Genomic DNA, 22834 nt, shown 5'->3' on the forward strand with positions numbered 1-22834 from the left:
AGTAATTGATAAATTCAATCATGTTAATATTAAGCATTTCTGTTCACTGAATGACAAACCTCACTCTGAATGACAAACCTCACTCTGAATGGTAAGATCTGTGTTATGTGGAAGCACGCAAGGTTTATTATCCAGAATATAACCTTCAAAACAATAAGAAAAACAATCCAAGCACTTGCCATGCTTCATTCATTTGCCAAGTGCTCTACATAAATCAACTCAATCCTCACGACAATCCTAAAACACCGTTACTCTTGTTATTTCCATTTTGGAGGCCAGAGAATGGAGGAGCAGAGAGGTTTTGTATCTTGTCCAAGATGTCAGTAAGTAATAAACAGGACCTGAAACCCAACAAGTCTGCATCCAAAGTATGTGTTCTTACTGCTCTGCTTTGCTATCCTCTGCTTCCAACCCCTGAATATTCTCAGCTGAGTGCAAGAAGAATTGCAGTCCAATGAAACTGAAATCCAATAATGGCAACTGTTCACAGGAATAAAAGCTCTATCCAGTTAGGAGCCTGGCCCCTACAGAAAGTCAATAAGGACCAAGACTAGCCAGTTCATAGGGCCCCAGGCTCAATAGTGCTCTTAGTTTAGAGCTCTGCTACAACTGTCTTGAAATATTTAATAATTTTTGAACAAGGCATCCCACATTTTTATTTTACATTGGGCCCTACAAATTATGGTTCTGGTCCTGATAAAAACAGTGGCAATGTGGAGAATTAATGAGATCCTCTCTTTTGGGCTTATCTTACTCCTTGGAAGTATAGACACAGAGAGGGGACTAGGAAGGATGTGTTCTGTCCTGGAGTTCTGACAGTTACTTACTGATTTTGCTTCTCTCTTAGCATTTAAATTCCTTGAGCAGGAGAGAGGGTTTGCATAATCATCCAGTTATGTGAACTCCACAGGATGGGCAAAGAACTCAGTACACACTGGGTCATAAAGACATGCTATTAAATACTGTTGAGTTATGGTAATTTATACACTTACCTACAATTCACATTTTTTTTATTCAAGAAAACAGATCCTCCTCATTTCTTGCCCAGATAATTGAATGGCCTCATAATTTTCCCACTGGTTTACAATGGTGTCTAACCTCATTATTTTCTGTATTATTTTTTTTTCTAACACACAAATCTGATTTTATCACACCTATGCTTAAAATTTAAAGCATCTATTAGAATTCCAGATAATGTCCAAACTTCTTAGAATGGCATAAATCTTTTCATAAACTGGCTCCTGCATATCTCTCTAACCCTATTTCTTATCATCCCTCCCTATGCATTATGCATCCCAAGCATCACTAGCTGCCTATAATTCATTTCATTAACATGTCCTCTCAAGCTGCCAAGCCTCCATACATACATCCTCTCTTCTATATTTAAGGTACTTGCATTCCATGTTTATGTGGAAACTCCTAATCTACCAAATATTACATTATCGGACCACTTAGCTAGAGTAAGACACCCTCCTTTCTGGCTGTTAACACTCTGTGCTCATTCTTGTTAGAGGAAAAATATGTTTACGTACTCTAATTTCGTATAAAAAAAAAGCCCCTTGAATAAAGTAATCTCATCTCATTAATCTTAATGTTACTAGCAACTGGCATAAAGCTTGGTATATAGTAAACCCTACAAAAAGTTTGCTGAATTAATGATACATTCATTTGTTATCATTCATTTAATTACTATGTCGGCACTTACTCTGTGGCAGCCACTATCCAACGTGTTGAAGCAGTGAACACGACATGGAGCTTACTTTCTAATTGGGAGAATGGTTAAGCACTATGAATAAAAATAACATGAAATAGTGAGTAAGAAAGAGAATGGGAAGAGGAGAATTTCTAATAAGGTTCTCAGAGAAGGGTTCACCAAGACATGATATTTAAACTGAAAACAAATGTTGAGGAAATGGCACCCATGCCAAGGTGAGAGAAGAGCATTTTAGGAAGAAGGAGCAGCAAGTGCAAGTCTGAATAAGAGACAACAAACTTGGTCAGAAGGGAGGCCAGCGTAGCTAAGAGGAAAGTAAAGAAAGCAGTGAAAGGTAGAACAGAAGTTTACAAAGCTGCCTAGCATCAGTCTGTGAGGGTAGAGCCCTTCAGATGATTCCTTCTATGTGAAGGGAGATCTACTTCCACAGTCTTCTTTGTCTCAGGACTTTCTCCCCTTCCCCCATTGTGTCTTCTTTGGTAAGGATAAGGGCCATCTAAATCATGTTATTTTGGGAGATGGAAGTGGACAGACATCACCTTTCTTTCATTCTCCTTCTTGTTCTTTGGGATGTATCTGTTCATAGAATGCACATATTCTTCTCTTTTCTGGGGCATGGTCATTCAAATTTTTAGTAGTCCAACATGGTCTGTGACCAGAGGGTTAAGCCTGTCTAATTACAGGGTTGAGAATCAGCTGATATTTTGATCCCCCTCTACTTGGACTAATTCTCCATTGTTTCCAAATTTGGATGGGGGAAAAAAGTGGGTGGGGAAAAGGCAGACTTCCTTAAATTCCAAAATCATACATGAGCCTGTTGATCACGTATAATGGTATTTCATGTTCCATGCAGTGTAACAACATATGTTTAATAAACTTCTATTATTTTCCTTCTAGAGGAAAGTCTCTTTCTTGCTTTCTCTCATTTTCACTCAAAACATACATTTAATATATTTCTATCTTCTGTTTATAAAATTAATAACTTTATAGCTTGAGCCTGAGTACTCATGGATCCTACAGCTTACTCAAGGATGATGAAATACAAAATGGAGGGCAAGTAGGGAATTAACACATACAGAGTAACTACTGCTGAGCCAGCCTCTTCATGTAGGATAAGAAAACCCTAGGAAGTAAATTGTCTTATAGACACTACATGTTATGTTTATGTTACAGATGAACATATAGAGTTTCAGAAAGGTTTACTAAATTTTAGTTAAAATTAGCACACAGCTAAGGGGCAATGCCAGGGATGCACCATACACATGCTAGATTCTTTCCACTACACATGAACAAATTAGAGAGAAGCTCAAGAGAGAATATAATTAAGTGCTAAACTGAATATAATCAAATATCAGTTCAAAAAGCATGTGGTCATCCAGCAGCAGAAGAGGATATTGTTGGCTCAAGTTAGAAATGAGCACACTTCCTACAGAACCTGTCATTGTATATGTGGCCTTCTTTGGTTGTCATTTGTAAGGCTTCTAAATAAAGTTATTATAAGCATATTTTAGGAATCAGCAAATTAAATTTAACTTGAAAATACCTCAAATGGCAAAGAATCTATCATTCCTAGAATACTTACTTGGGGATACTTTACTCCTAATCACTGAAAACATGCCAATCAGTAGATAGTCTATCTGAACTATCTCCATGTAGCAACTTAATTTTGAAGGAATTTTAAGAGATTAACAGAATATTCAGTGATGATTTTTTTCTATTAAGGAACACTTAAAAGTTGTTCATCTAAATCATGAGCAATCTATTTCATTTTGAACATGAATTTAATATCTTCTTGATTTGTTACCATACAAAATCATTTGATGTTCTTATAAAACCTGGAGTTCCTAACTGACATATTAAGATCCCAACATTTAGTTCCACCTTTAACTTTCAGGTTTGTTATAGTAAGACAAATTAAATAGTTTATAAATCTACCATCATGTTAGCTAATCCAATGAGTCAAAAGCCTCCTTAAACCACATTCTAATTTAGAATCATACTAAAATAGGATCAAAGCCAAGGAAGTGAAAAATAATTAATGTATTTTTTTTACTTGTAGAAAATTATTTAATAAACTTAAAGTAACACCCTACCGAAATCAAAACTAATTTATTCTATTTCCTCATAGGAAGCATACTGAAAAGTCTAAGAATAAACTCCTAATTAGAACGGGTACCTTGGTTTCTGAAAGGCAGCTTATTTACCTCTACAGGCAAATAAAAGTTATATTGTGATGCACTGTAAAATCTGCAGAGAATTCTAGAGATATGGGAAAGAAACCAGCCAGAACTTAACAGTTTGAAAAGAAGAGCATTCACATCCAAAGAAACACAGATTCTTTGCCACCATGGCTAACAATAAATCATTATGAATATCCATGTGAGCCACAGGATTTATTTATGGTAATGTAGCTTGACTACTGAGTGAGAGATTAATAGGGCTTTATAGCAGGTATTACATGCAAACGAAGAAGTTATGAGTAAGGGTGGATTTCAGATGTAAGGAACAGAACCTCATGCATCAAATCTACATTTTAAAATTTTTGTTTGCTTTTACTTATTTGACTTTGTTTGGTATGTTAGTTTATTTTATAAGATGACCAATACAACACTGTGTATGATAGACTGTTGATAGAAATTACAGCCTGTACATTTTGGTAAGAATTCAAGTACACACGGACTACATATTTTGTTTGTCTGAAGTAAAACCTCTGGCCCAGATCATACTCAGGGTGAGTGCTTTCTCTTTTCTACAAGTTTCTAGTCTACATGAATATACAATTCTACTGTATTTATGTGCCTGAGGCTTCATTTTCCTTTTCTGTATTTCTACCTAATGTAAATCACTCTCTTTCCAAACCAACTCTGATGTGATAAGAGGATGGCTTTTGTGCTGGAAGCAGGCAGGTAGGTCTTACCATGCCTCTGCTTGCAGTTCGGCCAACAACAGAGACAGACTTGCTGAAACAGAAGTGAGGGGAGGAGTCACGTTCTGAATTCTCTCCCAAAGGGCTGAGCGTGGGCCTCCTGGAGAGGCCAGTCTCTGTGGGGAACAATCACTGCTCCATCTGAGAGGGAAACTTCCAAACCCAGTTCCTGTTACCTTTCTGCAAACTGTCCCCTCCCCCTTTCAGATGGGTCCTGACTTGAGGAGGCTGGTCCACATGCTGCTGAAGTGGCTGAGGACCTGACACAAATGGGGCCATCAGACTCTCTTTCTTGGTAACCTGAATAAAGAGCCAGAAGGGAAGTTTCTGTCCACGTTGGGTGCTTGACTTAAAAAAGTGTGGTAGAGTCAAGGCTGGGACAGCCATTCTGGGGCTCTGTATCTGCTAGTTATGACAGTGTACAGATTCAGAGAAGGCTCATTAGAAGAGGCAGACAGTAGGCGCACACAGATTAGCAGAGACAGGAGGAAGCATGCTGGCCCTGAAGCTGCAGATAAGTGCCAGGTCTTGTTGGCATTTCTAGTTCCTATGACTTCCATGGAGAGTTTTTTTTTTCCTTATTTTTGGCTATCTGTGAGATTTCTTGTTATAATTTTCCAACAAGTCGTTTTAACCAACTATAGCTTAAAAGCCTTTGATCCTTGAAAACCAAAACAGATGATTAGAACTATACACTAGATGCAAGTTATACATTTCTTAAATTGTCCATTGGCTAATGATTAAATTAAATGATCCTATAGTTCAGTTGTTCTCAAACTTTAATGTGTCTTAGAATTACTAAGGCAGTCTATTTAAAAATGTAGATTCGGGGGCACCTGAGTGGCTCAGTCAGTTAAGCGTCCAACTCTTGACTTCTTCTCAGGTAGTGATCTCATGGTTCATAGGTTTGGGCCCAGTATTGGGCTCTGCACTGACAGCACAGAGCCTGCTTGGGATTCTCTCTCTGTCTCTCCCTCTCTCCCCCTCCCGCTGCTGTATGCTCACTCTCTCTCTCAAAATAAATAAACATTTTTAAAAAATGCAGATTTTAAGGGCCCAGGCTTGACCTCAAAATCAGAATCTCTTAGGGTTTTAACAAGCATCCCTAGTCACTCTGAGCTGGAAGTGTATGGGCCACATTTTCAGAAACTATTCAAATTATTGTTTTACCCTTGGGCCAATCTGGGCCACTGCAAGACTGCACATGAACACAGTTTTGGGTTTCAACATTATGCCCTTGGGTTTTATTTAAAAAGAAAAAAAACATGAAACCTTTTACTTCATTTCCTATGGACATAATGCCTCAGTTGGTGACCTCTGTTGGAATGGGAAGTTGCAGCAGGAAATGCCTTCTAAGAAATAGCGATTGAACAGGCTTTGGTTCCCAGGAGATACTCATATAACTTCATTAAAAATAATAATAAACAAACAGACTGATGGACATATGAATGAGTGAATTAGTAAATGAATGTGTAAACAATTATAAAAGATAAAGAATTCTTTTTAATCATGTTTGCCAGGAAACCAGAGCTAAATCAGATTCTTTAAGTCCCCCATCTTCTTTGTTTTTAATTAATTTATTTTGAGAGAGAGAGAGAGAGGGAGAGAACAAACAGGGGAGGGACAGAGAGAGAGGAGGACAGAGGATCTGAAGCAGTCTCTGTGCTGACAGCAGAGAGCCCAATGCAGGGCTCGAATTCACGAACTGTGAGATCATGACCTGAGCTGAATGCAGATGTTCAATGGACTGAGCTAACCAAGTGCCCCTAAGTCCCACATCTTGTATTGCCAACATCACTGTGCATGTTCTTGCAGTGAGCCATGGAAACATTTAGAAAAGAAATTTAGTTGTAAAGGCATATCAATTTCCTCTTAGCAGTTTGCTAGCTTTGCCTAAGTAGGTTGCTTCTAACTGGCATCTGTTTATTTTGTACAGATTTACTGAGTTCTGTTCCATCTTAAGTTTATTACTTAGGCACTTTTGGGAATGAAGGCGAAAAAGGTTCTAGCCTTCAAAGATTTCACATCCCTTCAGAGGAACACAAAATACCTTTACGGATAGTTAGAATGCAAGCAAGTTAGACAGGGTTATGAGACCCAAGAGGGAGGAGTGGTTGTTTCCAGCAGAAGGATCAGGACAAATTCTGTGGAGGAGGCAAGGATTTATACCTTGGTAAGATCTTGGCAAGCAATAGAGATAAGGAGAAAGATATTCTAGACAGAGCAGAAATCTGATTTCCCTTACTACTTTCTCTCACAACAGTCTCATCTGCCCAACACATACTACAATTGGTATTTAGGTAATTGTGGGTTCAGTGGCTCCATCTTCCTCCAGTAGACTGTACCCTCCACAATGGAAATGGATTGATCTGTGTCTGTTTCACTCACCAGTCTACATATATGCATGCAGTACCTAGCAGAAGGGCTGCAACACGCTGATTATTCAGCACATGTTTATTGCTGAATGAGTGAGTAAGAGCCTAGGCTTCCATGTGGTTTTGCCCTCAATTAGTTTTGCAATCTTGAGTCCTATCCCTGGGCCTCTATTTTCTCATATGTAAAATGGAAAAATAACAGTTCTTTCCATATAGGGCTGAGATAAAAATTAAACAGGATGATGGATAGCAATAAATTATAATTTTTATTAATTCGACAGGAAGAGGCAGTGAGATAAAGCAAAAGCATGTGGATGTTTTGGCCTTTTAGTGATAAGAGTCAGACCTTGTCTAGCTTTTTTTGCCTACTACTGTATGGGCTCACCAGACAAGGCAATGTAGCAAGTTTCATGTAAATTGGGTATCTTCACCTGCTCTTTGCTCCGTTTGGATCAGGTGACCAGGAGTGCTTCCCTTGACAATTCCGTTGCCTCCTCTCTGGAGCAGGACTAATGGAACAGCTGTTCCTTTTTCACCAAACTGTCAAGGAAACAGCATATGTGAAAGCAATGTGTGATAGTTCTGTAATGTGCCAAGCCTGTGTCACAGGTTTGAGAGTCCCAGGCTGCAAATTCTTGAATTGCTAATAAACAAGCAAAATGAGTGTGCCTATTGATATGAGAAGTAACTTGTTCTGAGATAAAACAGGCAGGCGCTGGAGTCTGAGAAATCTGGATTCCACTCTGGCTCTGCCTCGGCCATGCACATTGGGTAACCGTGGACCCATTACTCCATATTTCTGAGCTGGGGTTCCTCACCTCTATAGTCATGTATGATTACACCTACTTCCTGGGGCCACTGTAGCAAGTGAAGGAAAATCCCAGCTGGTGATGCTGTGAACTCCAGGTCCCGGTAGCTGTACATCAACTCTGGTGCGGAAGAGCTGGGAGTTGGGGATAGGAGGAAGAGTGTGGACTAAGAACACTTTCCTAATATTTCCTCTCAAGGTGAGGGGTGGGTAGTGCCAGCTGCGTGCCAACCTCTGAGCAGTAGGTTGTCTATGGCACAGTGGTGTTCCTCCATGTTAGGAAATGGTCAAGGGGCTCTGATGAAATATTTCCCCCCCCCTTTTTTTTTCTTATTTTAATGTTTATTTTTGAGAGAGAGAGAGAGAGAGAGAGAGAGAGAGAGAGAGAGAAAACATGAGCAGGGGAGGGGCAGAGAGAGGCAGAGAGGGAGAATCCAAGCAGGCCCTGCACTGTCAAGAGCCCGACATGGGGCTCAAACTCATAAACCACAAGACCGTGACCTGAACCGAAATCAAGAGTTGGATGCTTAACCAAATGAGCCACCCAGGCACCCCGGAATGTTCTTAATTTATGTTGTTGCCAAACCTGATTTTTTTTTTTGTGAAGTCAAATCCACTTCATACTGGGTTTTAAAGAATCAGGCAGAAGGTGCCAAATTTTAAGGAAAAGCAAAAAAAACCAACCAAACCAACAAACAAAAACAAACACGAGAGCAAAAAATTCCAAATCCTTAAGAGAATTTTATCAATTATTTTTTCCCCCATGAATTGAGAGAAAGTGTCTTTTATGACTTTTACCAGCAGAACTCAGTTTGGCAGAAATATGAATGATTGAGAACTGTAATCTCCACAAGCCCAAATGTTTGTCACTCCTCCTACTACATTTTCAGGAATATTTATTGAGTACAAGGGCAATGTAGTGATCTGTATTGGTCTACATTGATCTACATCTACATCTATAGGCTTTAAATTATAGACCAAAGGGAGAAAGTCACCCCCAGTGGAGCCTGTAAAAAACAAAAGAACCTATGCTCTGAATTTTGAGGCTGGAGCTTGGGACATGTATGTGAGATACACTCCTTATTTCATTTTAGTATTTCAAAAACACTTGGAAATAAACAACATGAAACATTTACATAGGTGGTAACTGAAATTTAGGTTAAGTCACTTTCTTAAAGAAAGTCAGTAGAGCATCACGATGCCTTCAACACCACTTTGGGGACTAGTGTCCAAGGCCTCCTCATTATTTGGGAGTAAATTAGTAATCCATCCACCACTTCTCAGGTAGACAAAAGTATTTCTCCTGTAGGGAGAAACAGGGAACGATGCGTGCTGGAAAGGGGTAAGTGAAGGGAGAGGGTGGTGTTCATGTGCATCCGAGTGGGAGAAATTCTGGATTCCAGAACAGGTGATTTTTTTACTTGTCTGACATTATAACTGACCAATATCTTTTCCCATAATTGGCGTGGATCTGTTAATGCTATGGCTTCATCTTAATGGAAGCAAAATCTTTAGGAATTTTAACTAGTTGTGGGAAAGATGCAGAATCATTTATTCATTCATTCAACAACAATTACCGAATGTCCTTCCTATGCCAGCTCTGGTGTTAAGCACTGCAAGTTCATTAATAAAATCGGAAGACAACTGCCCTCTAGATTTTATAACCTGTGCAAGAAAAGCACAGACATGAAACAAGCACCATCATACTCACACAGGATGTCTAGATGTTGCAGGACACCAACATAATAAAAGACAAGTTCCCTGTTCCTAAGGGACTTAGATATTAATAATAATAATAATAATAATAATAATAATAAATTTCCATGTACTTGACATTCTTTAATGTGTCCTGTTCTCAGTTAATCCCTATAACCACTCTAGGAAGTAGCTGCAGATATTCTCTCATTCTGTACAGGAGGAAATTGAAACACAGCAAGTTTAAAGGGAGTCTAAAGTGACTTCTATGGCAAAGATGGGATTTGAGAGTCCATGCACTTAATTGCTACGCTACACTACCTTGGTATTTAAAAAGAATTACTCCCTTTGAATCTAAAAAACCTCAAGACCTATCTCCAGGGGTTTGAACAGGAACAAAGGCTACCACCAGATGAAGTTTCCTACCAATTCCCGGCAGTGGTTTGCCTTTGGCCTTCCTGTTTCCACAACACTGCTCTCCAGCTTGCCCCTTAGAGATGAAAGTTAAAGGAGCTCCCTCAGGCTTTAATTATTGATACTGAAAAATAATTAATCATTAGCTCCATGGTTTCTAGGAATTTATAATAAGAGCTATTTATACATGTTATCTTCCAGTCTAACAGCTTTACCTCCTATGTATTTCCCTTCTATGGAAGTGGTGTACACATTTGGGAATTATTCCAAAATAATCCATGGGTGGGGTGGTGGAAAGGCGGACAATGGTAGCATGGGGAAAATGAGAGTGGCCATAATTTGGTGATTGTTTTCACCTGGTGATGGTAACACAAGCACACATTCTATTGATCATTAACCTTTTGCATTAACATTGTATTAATTTATGTACACATCTGAAATTTCATATAATTCAATGTTTAAAATATAAAATGCATCCATTTAAAGATAACCTAAGAGAAATCCTGGAAAATCAGTATTGGTTTCTGACTTTAAAGGAAAAGCATGAAGTGTGATGGTTATAAGAGCAGTGACCAAGATTAATTCCCAACAACACCCAGACAAACAATTATCAATGATCTCCTAAAACAGGTTAAAATATATGTGAAGGCATGTTGCAAAGTATAAAGCACTAAATGTTTCTCATCCCTGCCCACTAATTAAGAGTCACTTTAGGAGAGTTTTAATATTGCCAATGTCCCTTCAGCATGAAGAGATTCTGACTAACATGGGCTAGGATGAATCTCAGACATCAGTGCATTGGGGGAAAAAAAACTCCACAGGGCTGAGAACCTCTACAATAAGAAACCTGTTTCCGTCATTAAGCAAATAACGTTGGATACTTCAGGCAGTCCTTTGTATTATAGACTGAAGGAAGAATTAAAGAAAACAGCAAGAAAGTACCAAAGGATGATTCTTGATCATTTGGCTAATTTATTACTGGGGCTTAAAAATCAGAAAGGCCACAACAGTGCCACAGCTTGACAAATATCTGATTTGCTTAGAAGAATGTGTGACAATCATTAATCATTTTAGGAGAGACTCAGGTGAGGAGAAGTATGAAGGCTGGAGTAGTGGCTGACTACTAGCTAGAGATCGTTCATGGCTTGAGAATACTTTGAAGTCATAAGGATTTAGCTCATGAACCCAGGCAAGACCAAATAAAAGCTGACACAATTCAGCCATTGCTAAGGCACAAATCACTCCTGGTACACTCAGGCCCCTGAATCCACTTTGGCTCTCTGAGAGGTTTCAAATGGATTTGGTTTGAAGTTCATATCACCCAGTGATTCCCTGATCATATGGAAACTATTAAGTCATAATGTCTTAAAGTAGAACCCAAACATAAATAAAAGTGTATTCTAGAGATCTCTAGGTGATTCCGCTGTGTAGTCAAATTTGGAGACCACGAATATAAACTATTCTTAACTTTGATGACCCAATATGAAATCACACCTGCAAAAGAAAAGCTTCTCCTTCTTCATTAGCCAAGGTCACCACTTGCTCTGGCCATGCTTCTCCAGACTTCTCAGTTTAGGTTAAACCACTTCTCCTCCCTCCACCCTACACAGTACCTCACCTGTGTCCCCACCTGCTGATCTGTTCCTAGGCTATGCTTTTCACTTTACAACTTTGACCATGTCACTGTCTTGCTCAAAAATTTCTAATGAACCCCACCCTGAACTGGAGCTTTGGAACCAAAATATAGTTATTACCTGGAAGCTTACATTAAGGTACAATTCTAGACCCCATCTAGGTCTACTCAATTAGAATCTGTATTTACTAAGATTCTCAGGGGATATGTATGAGCATTTAAGTTTGAGAAGTATTATTCAAGAGCACCATTATCCAAAGTATATTTTGAAGCACACTCTCAAGGACAGAGAATATTCTGCCTGGATTCAAAGTCACATCATTCTCTCTCTTTACAGGACATTTGTCCATTCAAAAAAATAGTTATTGACTGACAACTATGCCCCATACTGTGTTGGGTTTAGATGATCCATCAGTGAAGATGACAGAAATGGTCCTGGCATTCATGGACTTCTAGCAAGGTCAATATTGACATGGAAAGATAAGGGTGTCATAAAGGAGGATGTGCAGGATGCCGTGGGATGATCTACTTAATGATGTGAACTGGGGACAGCCTAACACATTTGGGAGACCTAATACATGAGAATAGCATTCCTGGGGGAAAGCTGCTAATGCAGGTCCTTGTGGATGCACAGGGTCAAAACAGGAGGGGCATCTGAATACAGTGTCAGCTTCACACATAACAGGTGCAAAGGCTCAGGGCAACTAAGGAAATGCTTGCCCAATGCTTACTCCATGCAACAATAAGAAAACTGTTGCCATCATTAAGCAAATAACATTGGACACTTCAGGCAATCCTGAAGCATGACCCAATCATGCTCTAAGTGATTTCCATATATGTAGGCGTGACTATTAACCCTGCTTTTCAATCGAGGAAACTGAAGCACAGAGAGATGAAGCAATGTGTTCCCATCACAGAGCAAACTTTGAAACTCAGTCTTGCCTATCTGGTTCCCGCATCTGTGTTCTTAGCCATCACACTCTACAACTGTTCAGCTGGGAAAAGCACGATGCATTTAAGAAGCTGAACATAGGCCATTATGTCAGGAGTTCAAGCGGTGATTGTTTATGGATCTATTGTTTTTGTTTGTTTGTTTGTTTGTTTGTTTGTTTTTTATCATCAGAAGTAGAGTGCATTACCATTCAGGAGCAGCTTTTTACAACTCACATTTTTGAGAATTGTCCCGTAGTTAATGAATCAGAATTTCTAGCTCTGGAACTGAAAATAGGCATTTTGGAATTCTTCCAGGTGATTCAGAGACAATAAAGTCTGAGACCCACAGGTTTAGAGGTACAATTCCCTTTAATATTATCCTCCCTCACATAGTCCCTCCTAATTAAGCCATGGTTATTTAATAATATATTGGTCCCAAGGTATAAACTAAACATGAGGGTAAACAGGATTGGAGTGGAAAGTTGGAATAAATCTGAAAATTGAATCTTTGCTCCTCTAGGTCCCCTGACTGCCAGGCTGTGAAAAGAATTATCTAGGCTTGAAAAATTGGAGGCAGAAAAAGGACCACAGAGGCCTAGAACTATTTTCATTACAATGCCAACCATTTAAATAACTAATTGAATTTCTGGAAATTGAAGTAAATCTAAAATTGCTGGAAGAGCAATTATTTCACATGCTCTATGATGCCTCCATCCTTAGCCAGTGCTAGAAGATTCTCAGGCAGCAGGGAATCTTCTTGATGGCAGAATACATGCAAGAGCAGTCTCTGAAATATTCTCTGGCCACTAGAGTGCACTGGCTCAACAAAACGAATATGTCTCCCTCCCTGTCAGGGGACCTTGACAGCTCCAACACCAATATCTGGCTGCCAGTGGGATCTTCTTTTTAATTCAGTCTTTCCTTTCCTATAATCACTTAACAGAGGAATTATGCTAATCTCTCATGAGGAAGAAACTAAAAGAAACAGCTGAATCTCAATAAAACTCCTTCATCATATATTATTTTATTTTCTTGCATTTTTCCAATACCTTTCTCTCTCTCTTTTTTTTTTTTTTTAATCTTTGGACATTTTTTCAAGTACATTACCATTAAAGTGCCAAAAGTCAGCCTCCTGGATGCTGCCTTTCAAATGGTTCAGAGAGATCATAGCTTTTCTGTCCCACTCTGTCTGGAAACGGCATTCTCCTGGTTTCTCTACAAACCCTGTTCATTCAATTCCCTTACTTTGTATCCCCATTCAGGAGAATTAGTTTGCAAAAGTTCCTGGAAGAACCTGTTGTTTCCATCCCTTAAAAGATCATAAAATTATTCCACTGTATTTTTCAAAGCTCTTTCATATTCAAAATATTTATTTGTAATTCTACCCATAAGAAAGCTCACTGGATACAACTATATTGATTTCATGACAAAATATCATTAAGAAGATGAAATGGCACAGTTATGAAAACCTTATGCAGGTTCCCCACCGCTGCACTATAAGACACTGATAATAGTAATCTTCATTAGCTGTCACTATCCCTTTGCCAGTCACTAAGAGTGGGTTTGAAGTATCTGGCAGATCTATGTCTGTGTTGGTCATACTTTCACATCACTCCCATGATGACTTGCGAGTCAAAGAACATTTAGGGGATCCTAGATGCGCAGGGATGGAATTTCCCAAGGAAAGGTATGAATGCTCTCAACTTTTGTGTCAGGTTCTCCCCTTCCAGAACTGCATAGTACTTCCTTGTCCCTTCTTCCAGAAGGCTAATATAGCCTTGTCTTGTTTGAGAAGACATGACTACCGAGAGAAGGCTAGGATATGTGTGTGAAACCCAATTTACTCTGGGCACTAGGGTTACGATTCTATGCATCCTTCCTTTTCTTGGATTTGCCTTTTCTAACTGTGGCAATGGTAAGATCCAGAGGACCAAGGCTAGGGTATAAGACTATGGGTATAAGAACCAAATTATTAATTCTATATCTTCTGTAGAAATGGAGCTTTTGGACTAGGAGTACTGGTATTGACACATGGACTAGCTCATCAGGGGAATGCAATGTGCTGGGAGTAAAGACCTGTTCCATGACAGAGGGTCATTCTACCAAAGAGCTCCTGTGTGTTTTTTTAGGATTTTGGTATTAAGTATCCTGGATCACTGCCATCCAAATACACGCAGGTGTATGAAAGTATCAATATTTATAGTAAAGAAACACAAATCTTATATTGCCAATTTTTGTACCGATTCAAAACTTTTCATGTATCTGCCCTTGTTCTTCCACAGACTTACATTTATCAGTGATGTAAGCACAGTGCTTAAGGCCCTATAGTCTAATAAAGATCTCTACAGTCAGACTCCCGGCACACAGGAGCCACAAAGAAACTGCCATGGTGTTGAGGCTTTATAAGGAACCATATTTGAATGGCTGTTCAAAACACCTCAACAGGGTTAAGAGAGGATAAGCATTTCTGCAAAGCGCTACAGTGAAATTTTTGGCACGCAGTAACTGAATAGGTTTGCCCTGCCATGTTCTGGTGGATCTGGAAATCCAAGACTTCATTTACAAATTTTACCAACCTTGTTTCACAGGGGGACACGCAAATGGAAAAGAAAGATGTTCCCATTCTACAATCTCTCATTTATTTAGCAGTGGGGAAGACAATTCAGGTGGTCGGGAAGGAAAGCACTAAGAAACAGAATGCACCGACCTGGCTGGCATGACCTTGGGCAGGGCGTCCACTCACTGAAAGCTGTCACAGTACAGTCTTTTTTGCACGGGAGAAGACAAGGACGCACTGTTTCTGGCCGAGTGGAATCTGGACATCTGTCAATGTGAAGAGACAACATCAGTGCCTCCTGGAAAGAGTAAGTTGTTTAGTTCTATGCTAAACAATAGAACTATAGGATTTCAGAACAGAAAATACTGAGGTTCTGCTTTTACTTTTATAGACAAGGAAGAGAGAGACAAGGAGTTGAGGCTATTTTCCCAAGGTCTCCCAGCCAGAGGCAGAGTCAAAGCAGACTTCAGCTCTCTTGACCTGGAGACCAAAACACTTCTTCACTAGTCCAAGAAAACAGCAATACCAGAAACCAATGAAAGACGAATGCCAAGAAAGTGTCTCACCATCAGCATCAACTCAAGTGACACTTGATTTCTTTTCAGAATGAACACATCTGATAAATTTTTTTGGAAAGCATTTTATTCAGGGTAATATATCAAATCTGTGATATTCTACAAAAGGAACAGGAAAATACAGGGCAATATATGAACATAGTGGGAAACAAAAGTCATCGAAAACCACTTACATTTGCTTTACATTTTGATAATAAAAAGAATTTTAGAATATTTAAACAATCGGTAGGTATCTCTTTTGAACACGTGGAGTGATGAGACGGAGTAAACAAAATGTGACAGAAGGCAAAGGCCAAATAAACTAACTAGCATTAACAAGAGAACACTTCAATTCCATCATTTTGCTGAGAATGAATGCTCATACTTGGGACGAAAATACTACAGTCAACTAATTCAAAGTCATTGAGAAGAACTAAAGTCTCAGAAGATGGCAATCAAGTTGTTGTTTTCTTGCCTGCTTACTTGTTTTATGAATACAGAGGGCTAAAAACCACATTTATTATCTTCTAAAATAGTGATATGCTGAGAAGAAAAACAGGAAAGAACTCAGCAACATTTTTTGCATTTTAAATTCTGTTTCTCATAAGTTCCTCATAAAGCACATAAATGCAGTGTGCGTAAAGCTTAATAGCATGAGATAGCCAGTGCTGAGTTTCCTAATAACAACAGTGAGAGGCATTATAGCCTTCATTTTCAAATGATAAATTGAGGCACTTAAATAATCAGTAATGGACCCAAAGCTACATGGGGACAGGCCATTTGAGAAAAATTATGGCAGAACAAAACACCAGTGTAGCAAGTTCAGACAATCAATTGACCTTATAGAAGGAGAGAACAGAAATTAGAGGAGACAAAATTAACAAGAAAATAATGAATTAAAAAGAAACACAGAGCTGATGAAAAGATGACAATTTAGGTGAAAAGTCCACCAATTGTACATAAAACAACCAATGTGCAAACACAAAGGTTGTCCAGTTTTCAAATACTTCACAGAAGTAAGAGAACAGACAATAATGGTTATGGAAGAAGAGGAAGAATTACCCAAGAATGGAGAAGAATCTGGATGACATCAGACCTCATCAATTTAGATAATTAACAAAATAAAAACAATTTCTTAGTTTTAAAACTTTAGAATAGAAACAATATATAAGCCAAACATGGAGGACTGAACTTGACCATGGAACAGAATGCACATGATATCACTTTTGCGACCATAAGGTAAAGACAAAGTAGACAAAGAAGGGGAGATGGAAGGGGATAGAGAAAGAGCGGGGGCTTGGATGTCCTCATCTGACAACGCAGGTGGGCAGAGTGCCAGTCTAAATATAAATGAAAACAGAAACAAAGCTCTAAAAAGATTAATTCAAAGTGCTAATGTAACCTGCCAACAGAACACCCACCATCTGGGAGTCGAGACAGGAGTTAGTGTAAATGGGTTCAGGTTCGTTGCTTTCACAAGAGGGAATCGAGGAATGGGCATTTTACATTGACAAGTGAAGATATTTATGAATGATATGTGGAAAATATATTATTTAGAGTCAGGAGGTAAACATCAGAAAGGGAAGAGGACTACAAATATATACTTGTGCTTGCTTGCATTGACATAATGGATGGAGATAAGAAACTAATACAATGGCTCCCAGTGGCAGGACAGGAGGTGGGGGAGGTGGATGGGAGCAGGGGCATGAGCGTGAGGATTCTCTTTGTTATATATATCTTTGCATGTTGTTATGATTTGTGAACCATGTGGAGGCTCACCCAGTCAAAATAGAGAGACAGAGAAAAAACACAAAACAACTGTTAAAAAGTTGTTGTGGTTGTGTTTGAGATGTGGGATACTAAATGGAGCATGAGATGGACGGGACCTGTTGCTTGCCATCATCGTCTCTCTGTATCATTTCATTTCTTCTGGGGAGTATATAAAACGGACGAAAATAAAAGAGAAAATGCATATACTCACAGAAAAAAAATGGCTCAGTAAATTATTAGTGGCATTATTATTATTTTCATTATTATCATTAGTATTTATTTATTTTAGGGAGTGTGAGGGAAGGGCAGGAGAAGAGAGAGAGAGAGAGAGAGAGAGAGAGAATACCAAGCAGGCTCTATGCTTAGCATGGAGCCTCACGGGGGCTCCATCCCACAAACCTGGGATCATGACCTGAGCTGAAATCGAGTCAGTTACTTAACTGACTGAGCCATCAAAGTGATTCTAGTGGCTTATATTATTATTAATTATACTTAATATACACAGAAACACTGCCTATCAAAGAGATCAATTCAGTAAAAAAAATGAGAAAAAGAAAGAAAAGTGTCTTTATGAGAATATAGTGTTACTTAAGCTACTCGGGTAAGGAAAACTTATGTCATACTTCACTGGAGATAGCAAAAAACACTAAAATCATTCCCAAGTCCTTTATTCATACTTTAAGGTCTACTAAAATTAAATTGAGCTGCTGTTTATTCTAACTCCTCTCCAACAGCTCCTGTGGTATATGGCTGGAAATGAAAGTATGACTCGGGCAACGCCGACTTCTTGTGTGCTCAGTGGAGTGGCAGGAGTCCCAGTAAAACCAGCCACCTCACTCTCACTCCTGCATTGGTAAAATAAGCTTAGAAATATTTGTGGCACTAGATTCAGGCTTTCTCGAGAAGGAGGCTGATCCTGCAGGGATTTTGCTCATTTCAATTAGGAGCAGGTGTTAATCTCTTTTCGGGAACTGAAGTTGTCTACTTTATTTACCCTTTATTGGCATCATGCACAATAAATACTCACTGGGCATAATGTCAAGTTTCCATAATACAGCCTCTTTCTCTCTGTGTGTTCTTCCCTTAAGTCCGTAAGAGAGAAACGGTATCATCTCCTCAATAGCAAAGATCAAGCTCAGGTTACATTCCTTTTATAGAGGCCATGAACTGAGAGCTTTCCTAGAATGTGATTTGTGGTCTGATAGGAGCCAAACATTCTCTTGTCAGTGAAAACTGTGTTTTTGTTCATTTTTTTTGCAACCTCTTTCCACAGGGGTTCAGCTTCCTCTTCCTTTCTCCTTAGATAGTGTCTATCCCTTCAAGAATCATCAAATTTCTAATTTGCATCAATTTCTTCTTAGTCTTCAAAAATACTCTGACCATTAGCAACATATGTGCCCTCCATTTCTGAAAAAAAAAACCTACAAGGTTTATTTTCTGTATTATTGTATTGACACTGACCAAGAAAGGCTTTGACCTCTCTTACTCTGTTTTCTTGCGTGTGTGTGTGTGTGTGTGTGCGCGCGCACGTGCGCATGTGCCTGCGTGTCTATGTATGCATGCATGATGCATAAACTAATTTTTAACGCCTTAATGTGGAATTGCATCTTATATCATATCTTAAAAGTGTCATATCTTAGCTCAGTGTAAATATTTAGTAACAGTAAGTGAATGATTCAATAGTATTCAATGTTATTGGAGCCTGAAGACAAATAAATCCCTGGGGATATTAGTCTAATTTGTCCAGCCATTTCTTAAACAAAATTAAAGCCTTAAAATCCAGGGAAACATATGGATTCACTTTTTACATAGTAAACAAAGTATGGCCCCTTGGCTTTTGTCATAATTTATACTTCCTAATTTTGCATACCACTCTGACCCTAGATTGGCAGTGGTCTCAATAAAAGGATGAATGTATTTCATTTCAGCACATGTATTTCCCTGGACTAGCTCTGGAATGCTCTATAACTATTATCTCTTTGTTGCTCTGTAGCCTTCAGTTCCTTATAAACACTGCGCTGAAATGCATCAAACTGAGCTACAAAGATCTGCCATTTTTCAGTTATGCCTCCATAATCAAGATGCAGACACAAAGCTCCATTTCTTTGATCAATCCTCCAACCCAGGAACCAACGTACGTCTCACTCAGCTAGGTGGGGCGAACCTGCCAGGTTTGTCAACATTAAATGTTTAAATGGAGCTCTCTATTATTACATCTCACACAATGCCAGGTGTTTTCACATTAAAGGCAGCAAGTGCCTTATCAGGACTTTCAGGAGGCTTTGAGTTGTGTGTTTTTAATCTTTTTTATTATTTTTTGAATGCTGCAACTGAAAAAAAAAAGACAATAAATAGTGAAACAAAACCAAACAAAACCCTAGAACTATCCCAATAAGCTCTTACTTCTGTTTCACTTGTGCCCTGGCTAGTTCTCATTTTCTGATATGATCAGTTCTATTACTCATACAATGCTAACATTCTCACCTATACAACTGCATAGAAACCAAGACACCAACCCAGGGAAGCAAGAACTTGCAAGGAACTCTGCCTCCCAGTGCAGTGGGCTTGGAGATAAAACACATTATATTAGCCGTCCAGTCCATGGAGACATGCTTCTTTCTCTCTACCCCCAAAGGCCCCCTCTTCCTCAGCATACTTCCTTCTTTTCTGTTTCTATTCCCCTACCCCCACTCCAAGGATTTCACAAATGGCAGGGAATCTTTTCCCACTGCAGTATCTTTTACTTGGAAAAGAACAAAAACAATATATTTTTTGAAAGGGCAGAGTAAACAGTATTTTCTACTGCTCATAGTTTCATTATCTCACTATGTGCTTCACTGGACACTAGGTATTAATCTCTTATCTCAATTAATCTCCTTAACCTAAACATTTTTAATTAATTTTATTAAAGTCAACTCAGGTTCCTCATATTTAGCAGGGTCATTTGGAGATACACAGTAAGAATTCAACCTAAGTTGTTAAGTCTCCAGCCTCATTAGCAGTGTAAAAAGTAATTATCAATGTCTCTCTCTCTCTCTCTCTCTCTCTCTCTCTCTCTCTCTCTCTCTCTTTCTCTCTCTGTGTGTGTGTGTGTGTGTGTGTGTGTGTGTGTGTGTGTTAGGGAAAACATCTGTGCAATTTATTTTCTGTGATGGTAAACTGAGCAAACCTGGAGGCTATTCACAGCAATAATAACATTTATGTGTTCTGGCTTAAAAAAACAACAACGACCATTTGAAGTAATTCTAGAATAGAAAAGGAAATTGGAGCTACTTTAACATGTAATCCAATTTTTCATGTCAAAACAGACTTTTAAACGTGACAATTTATTTGGCGTTAGTCTCAATTCTAAAGTCCCTTTGCTAAGAAATAAACAAATTGCGCTCATATCAAGTGGATATGAATTCCCTGTTCTGGTTCAGAGCTGAAAGGGTTTTTGTTTTATTTTGTTTTGTTTTTTAATTTTATTTTGAGGGACAGAGAGCACACAAGCAGGGGAGGGGCAGAGAGAGAGGAAGAGAGAGAATCCCAAGCACACTCCACACTGTCACTGCAGAGCCTGATGTGAGGGTCGAACTCATGAACCATGAGACCATGACCTGAGCCAAAATTAAGAGTCAGACAACCAACTGAGCCACCCAGGTACTCCAAGAGCTGAAAAGTTTTTATGTAAGGGAGAAGATCAGACATCAGGCATGCTAAATTTTCTCATCATGATAAGGAATAACACTTTGCTGCATTTTATGTAGGGTTTACAACTATAAGCCATATTTAATTTTATTTGTATATTCAAGTTGATATTTCATGAGTCTTTTTTAAGCAGTTGAAAATTTATATCATAAAAATTAACATTATCAAGCCTAAAATCCTTCCCAAGATAAAGGGAGTTTTCACATCTGCATAATATCTTTAGAAGCTTTTTAGGATTTTACCGTAACCCCAGGAATTAGATTTTCACCTGAGTCTAGTGATATGTGAGCATTATTTTCCGTGTTTGGCTATAACTCCCATTGGTTCAATCAGTCCGTGTAGTGCTATGCATACCAGGTGAGTTGCAAAACACAACTGACATAAGCTGATACTCCAAAAAACATTTCAAGCAATGTCAAGTCAGGTCTGAAGCAGAAATAACATTTATGAATTAATAAGAGTAGAAGGTCATGCATATGATCTAGTCATTACTTTCTATGGCAGTCCCCTTTGCCAAAATGTATGATGGTGGATCAAATAATTTTTCTTGAACAAAAGATAGACATTAGCTTTTGTCAATCTTCTGTGATTCATATCCAATCCTCATTAAACCCTGTAACTTTCCACATATAAATATAGCTCATTCGTCGATTCCAAAGACATTTATGGTACACCAGCTATATGCCAAACATTGTGCTAAAGTCTGGGTTTGTAGCAATTAAGAACATCCAACTCCAGTACTCTTAGAAGCCACCTTTGGGAAGAGAGAGAGATTAGGTCTTCTGAACTGTGCTTCACTTCAAGTCATATTATCTTTGCTTGCATTTGCACAGTCATCTGCACATCGGATGCTCCAACACCAGCAGTATCTGGCCAGTCTGCATGACTTGTGCCATCCACAGTTTACTACCCTTATCTGAGTTCCTATGACTTTCCTTACATAGCAATTGTGGTTTCCATACCACCGTGGATAAGGCTCAGAGCCTATCATCAAGGTGTCCCAAGGTGAAATTAATCAGGTGCTTGAGATGTCCCAGACAGCAACACAAATTGGATTGAATCAGGTGGACAAGTAAGTGTATCTGCCTGTGTTGCCAGGAAGGGCAGGGGCACACTTAGCAGGACAGGCCCAGGACTTGATGTTGCCAGGATGTGCTCTGCTTCAGTTTTTGCTTCTTTCTGAGCATCTTTTTCACTCCCCTCACCTGCTGTTTTCCCCAGGACCATGCTTGTGGCAATTCTCAATTCATATACTTAGAGCTTCATGAACAGAAAGAAGAGAGGGTTTCATTTTCCCAATCTGTGAATTCCTGGGGAAGCACTTTAAGTTGCCTAGTTTGTGACACTAGACAAAAGTTTGGGTGTTCCCATCCTGGTGACTCACCATTCCTGTGATTGGAGTGGGGTTGTTCTGTTTGTTTGTTTGTTTGTTTGTTTTAAGTAGGCTTCATTCCCAGCATGGAGTCAAAGGCAGGACTTGAACTCATGACCCTGAGATCAAGAGCTTGATGCTTCACCAACTGAGCCACCTAGGTGCCCCTGGGGTGGGATCTTTTACCACAAGAAGGAGACTAGTTCAAACATGGCTACTAGGAAATCTCCATGGACAGAACAGTTACCTGGTCACTGTACATTGTGTAGGTCCCTTGCATTGTTTTTTCCAAGATACTTCCCACGTGGAATGAGGAAGAGTCAGGTCTTCTCCTCATTTGGTCTAGAGATGAAACTCCCACAGTGGAGTTTTCTGCCTAACTACTCTTTTTGC

General features: G+C 39.0%; 1 protein-coding gene across 2 annotated transcripts in view; it reads right to left on the minus strand.

Moving 5' to 3' along the window:
- THSD7B (thrombospondin type 1 domain containing 7B) overlaps positions 1-22834 on the minus strand; it is a 1116594-nt gene that overhangs the window by 379394 nt on the left and 714366 nt on the right. For both annotated transcript variants that reach the window (XM_058715426.1, XM_058715425.1), the window contains one exon: positions 15206-15321. In XM_058715426.1, coding sequence (XP_058571409.1) covers positions 15206-15321 — 116 coding nt within the window. The remainder of the gene's footprint in view (positions 1-15205; positions 15322-22834) is intronic.

This window comes from Neofelis nebulosa, chromosome 2 (assembly GCF_028018385.1).
Source record: "Neofelis nebulosa isolate mNeoNeb1 chromosome 2, mNeoNeb1.pri, whole genome shotgun sequence".
NCBI lineage: Eukaryota > Metazoa > Chordata > Mammalia > Carnivora > Felidae > Neofelis > Neofelis nebulosa.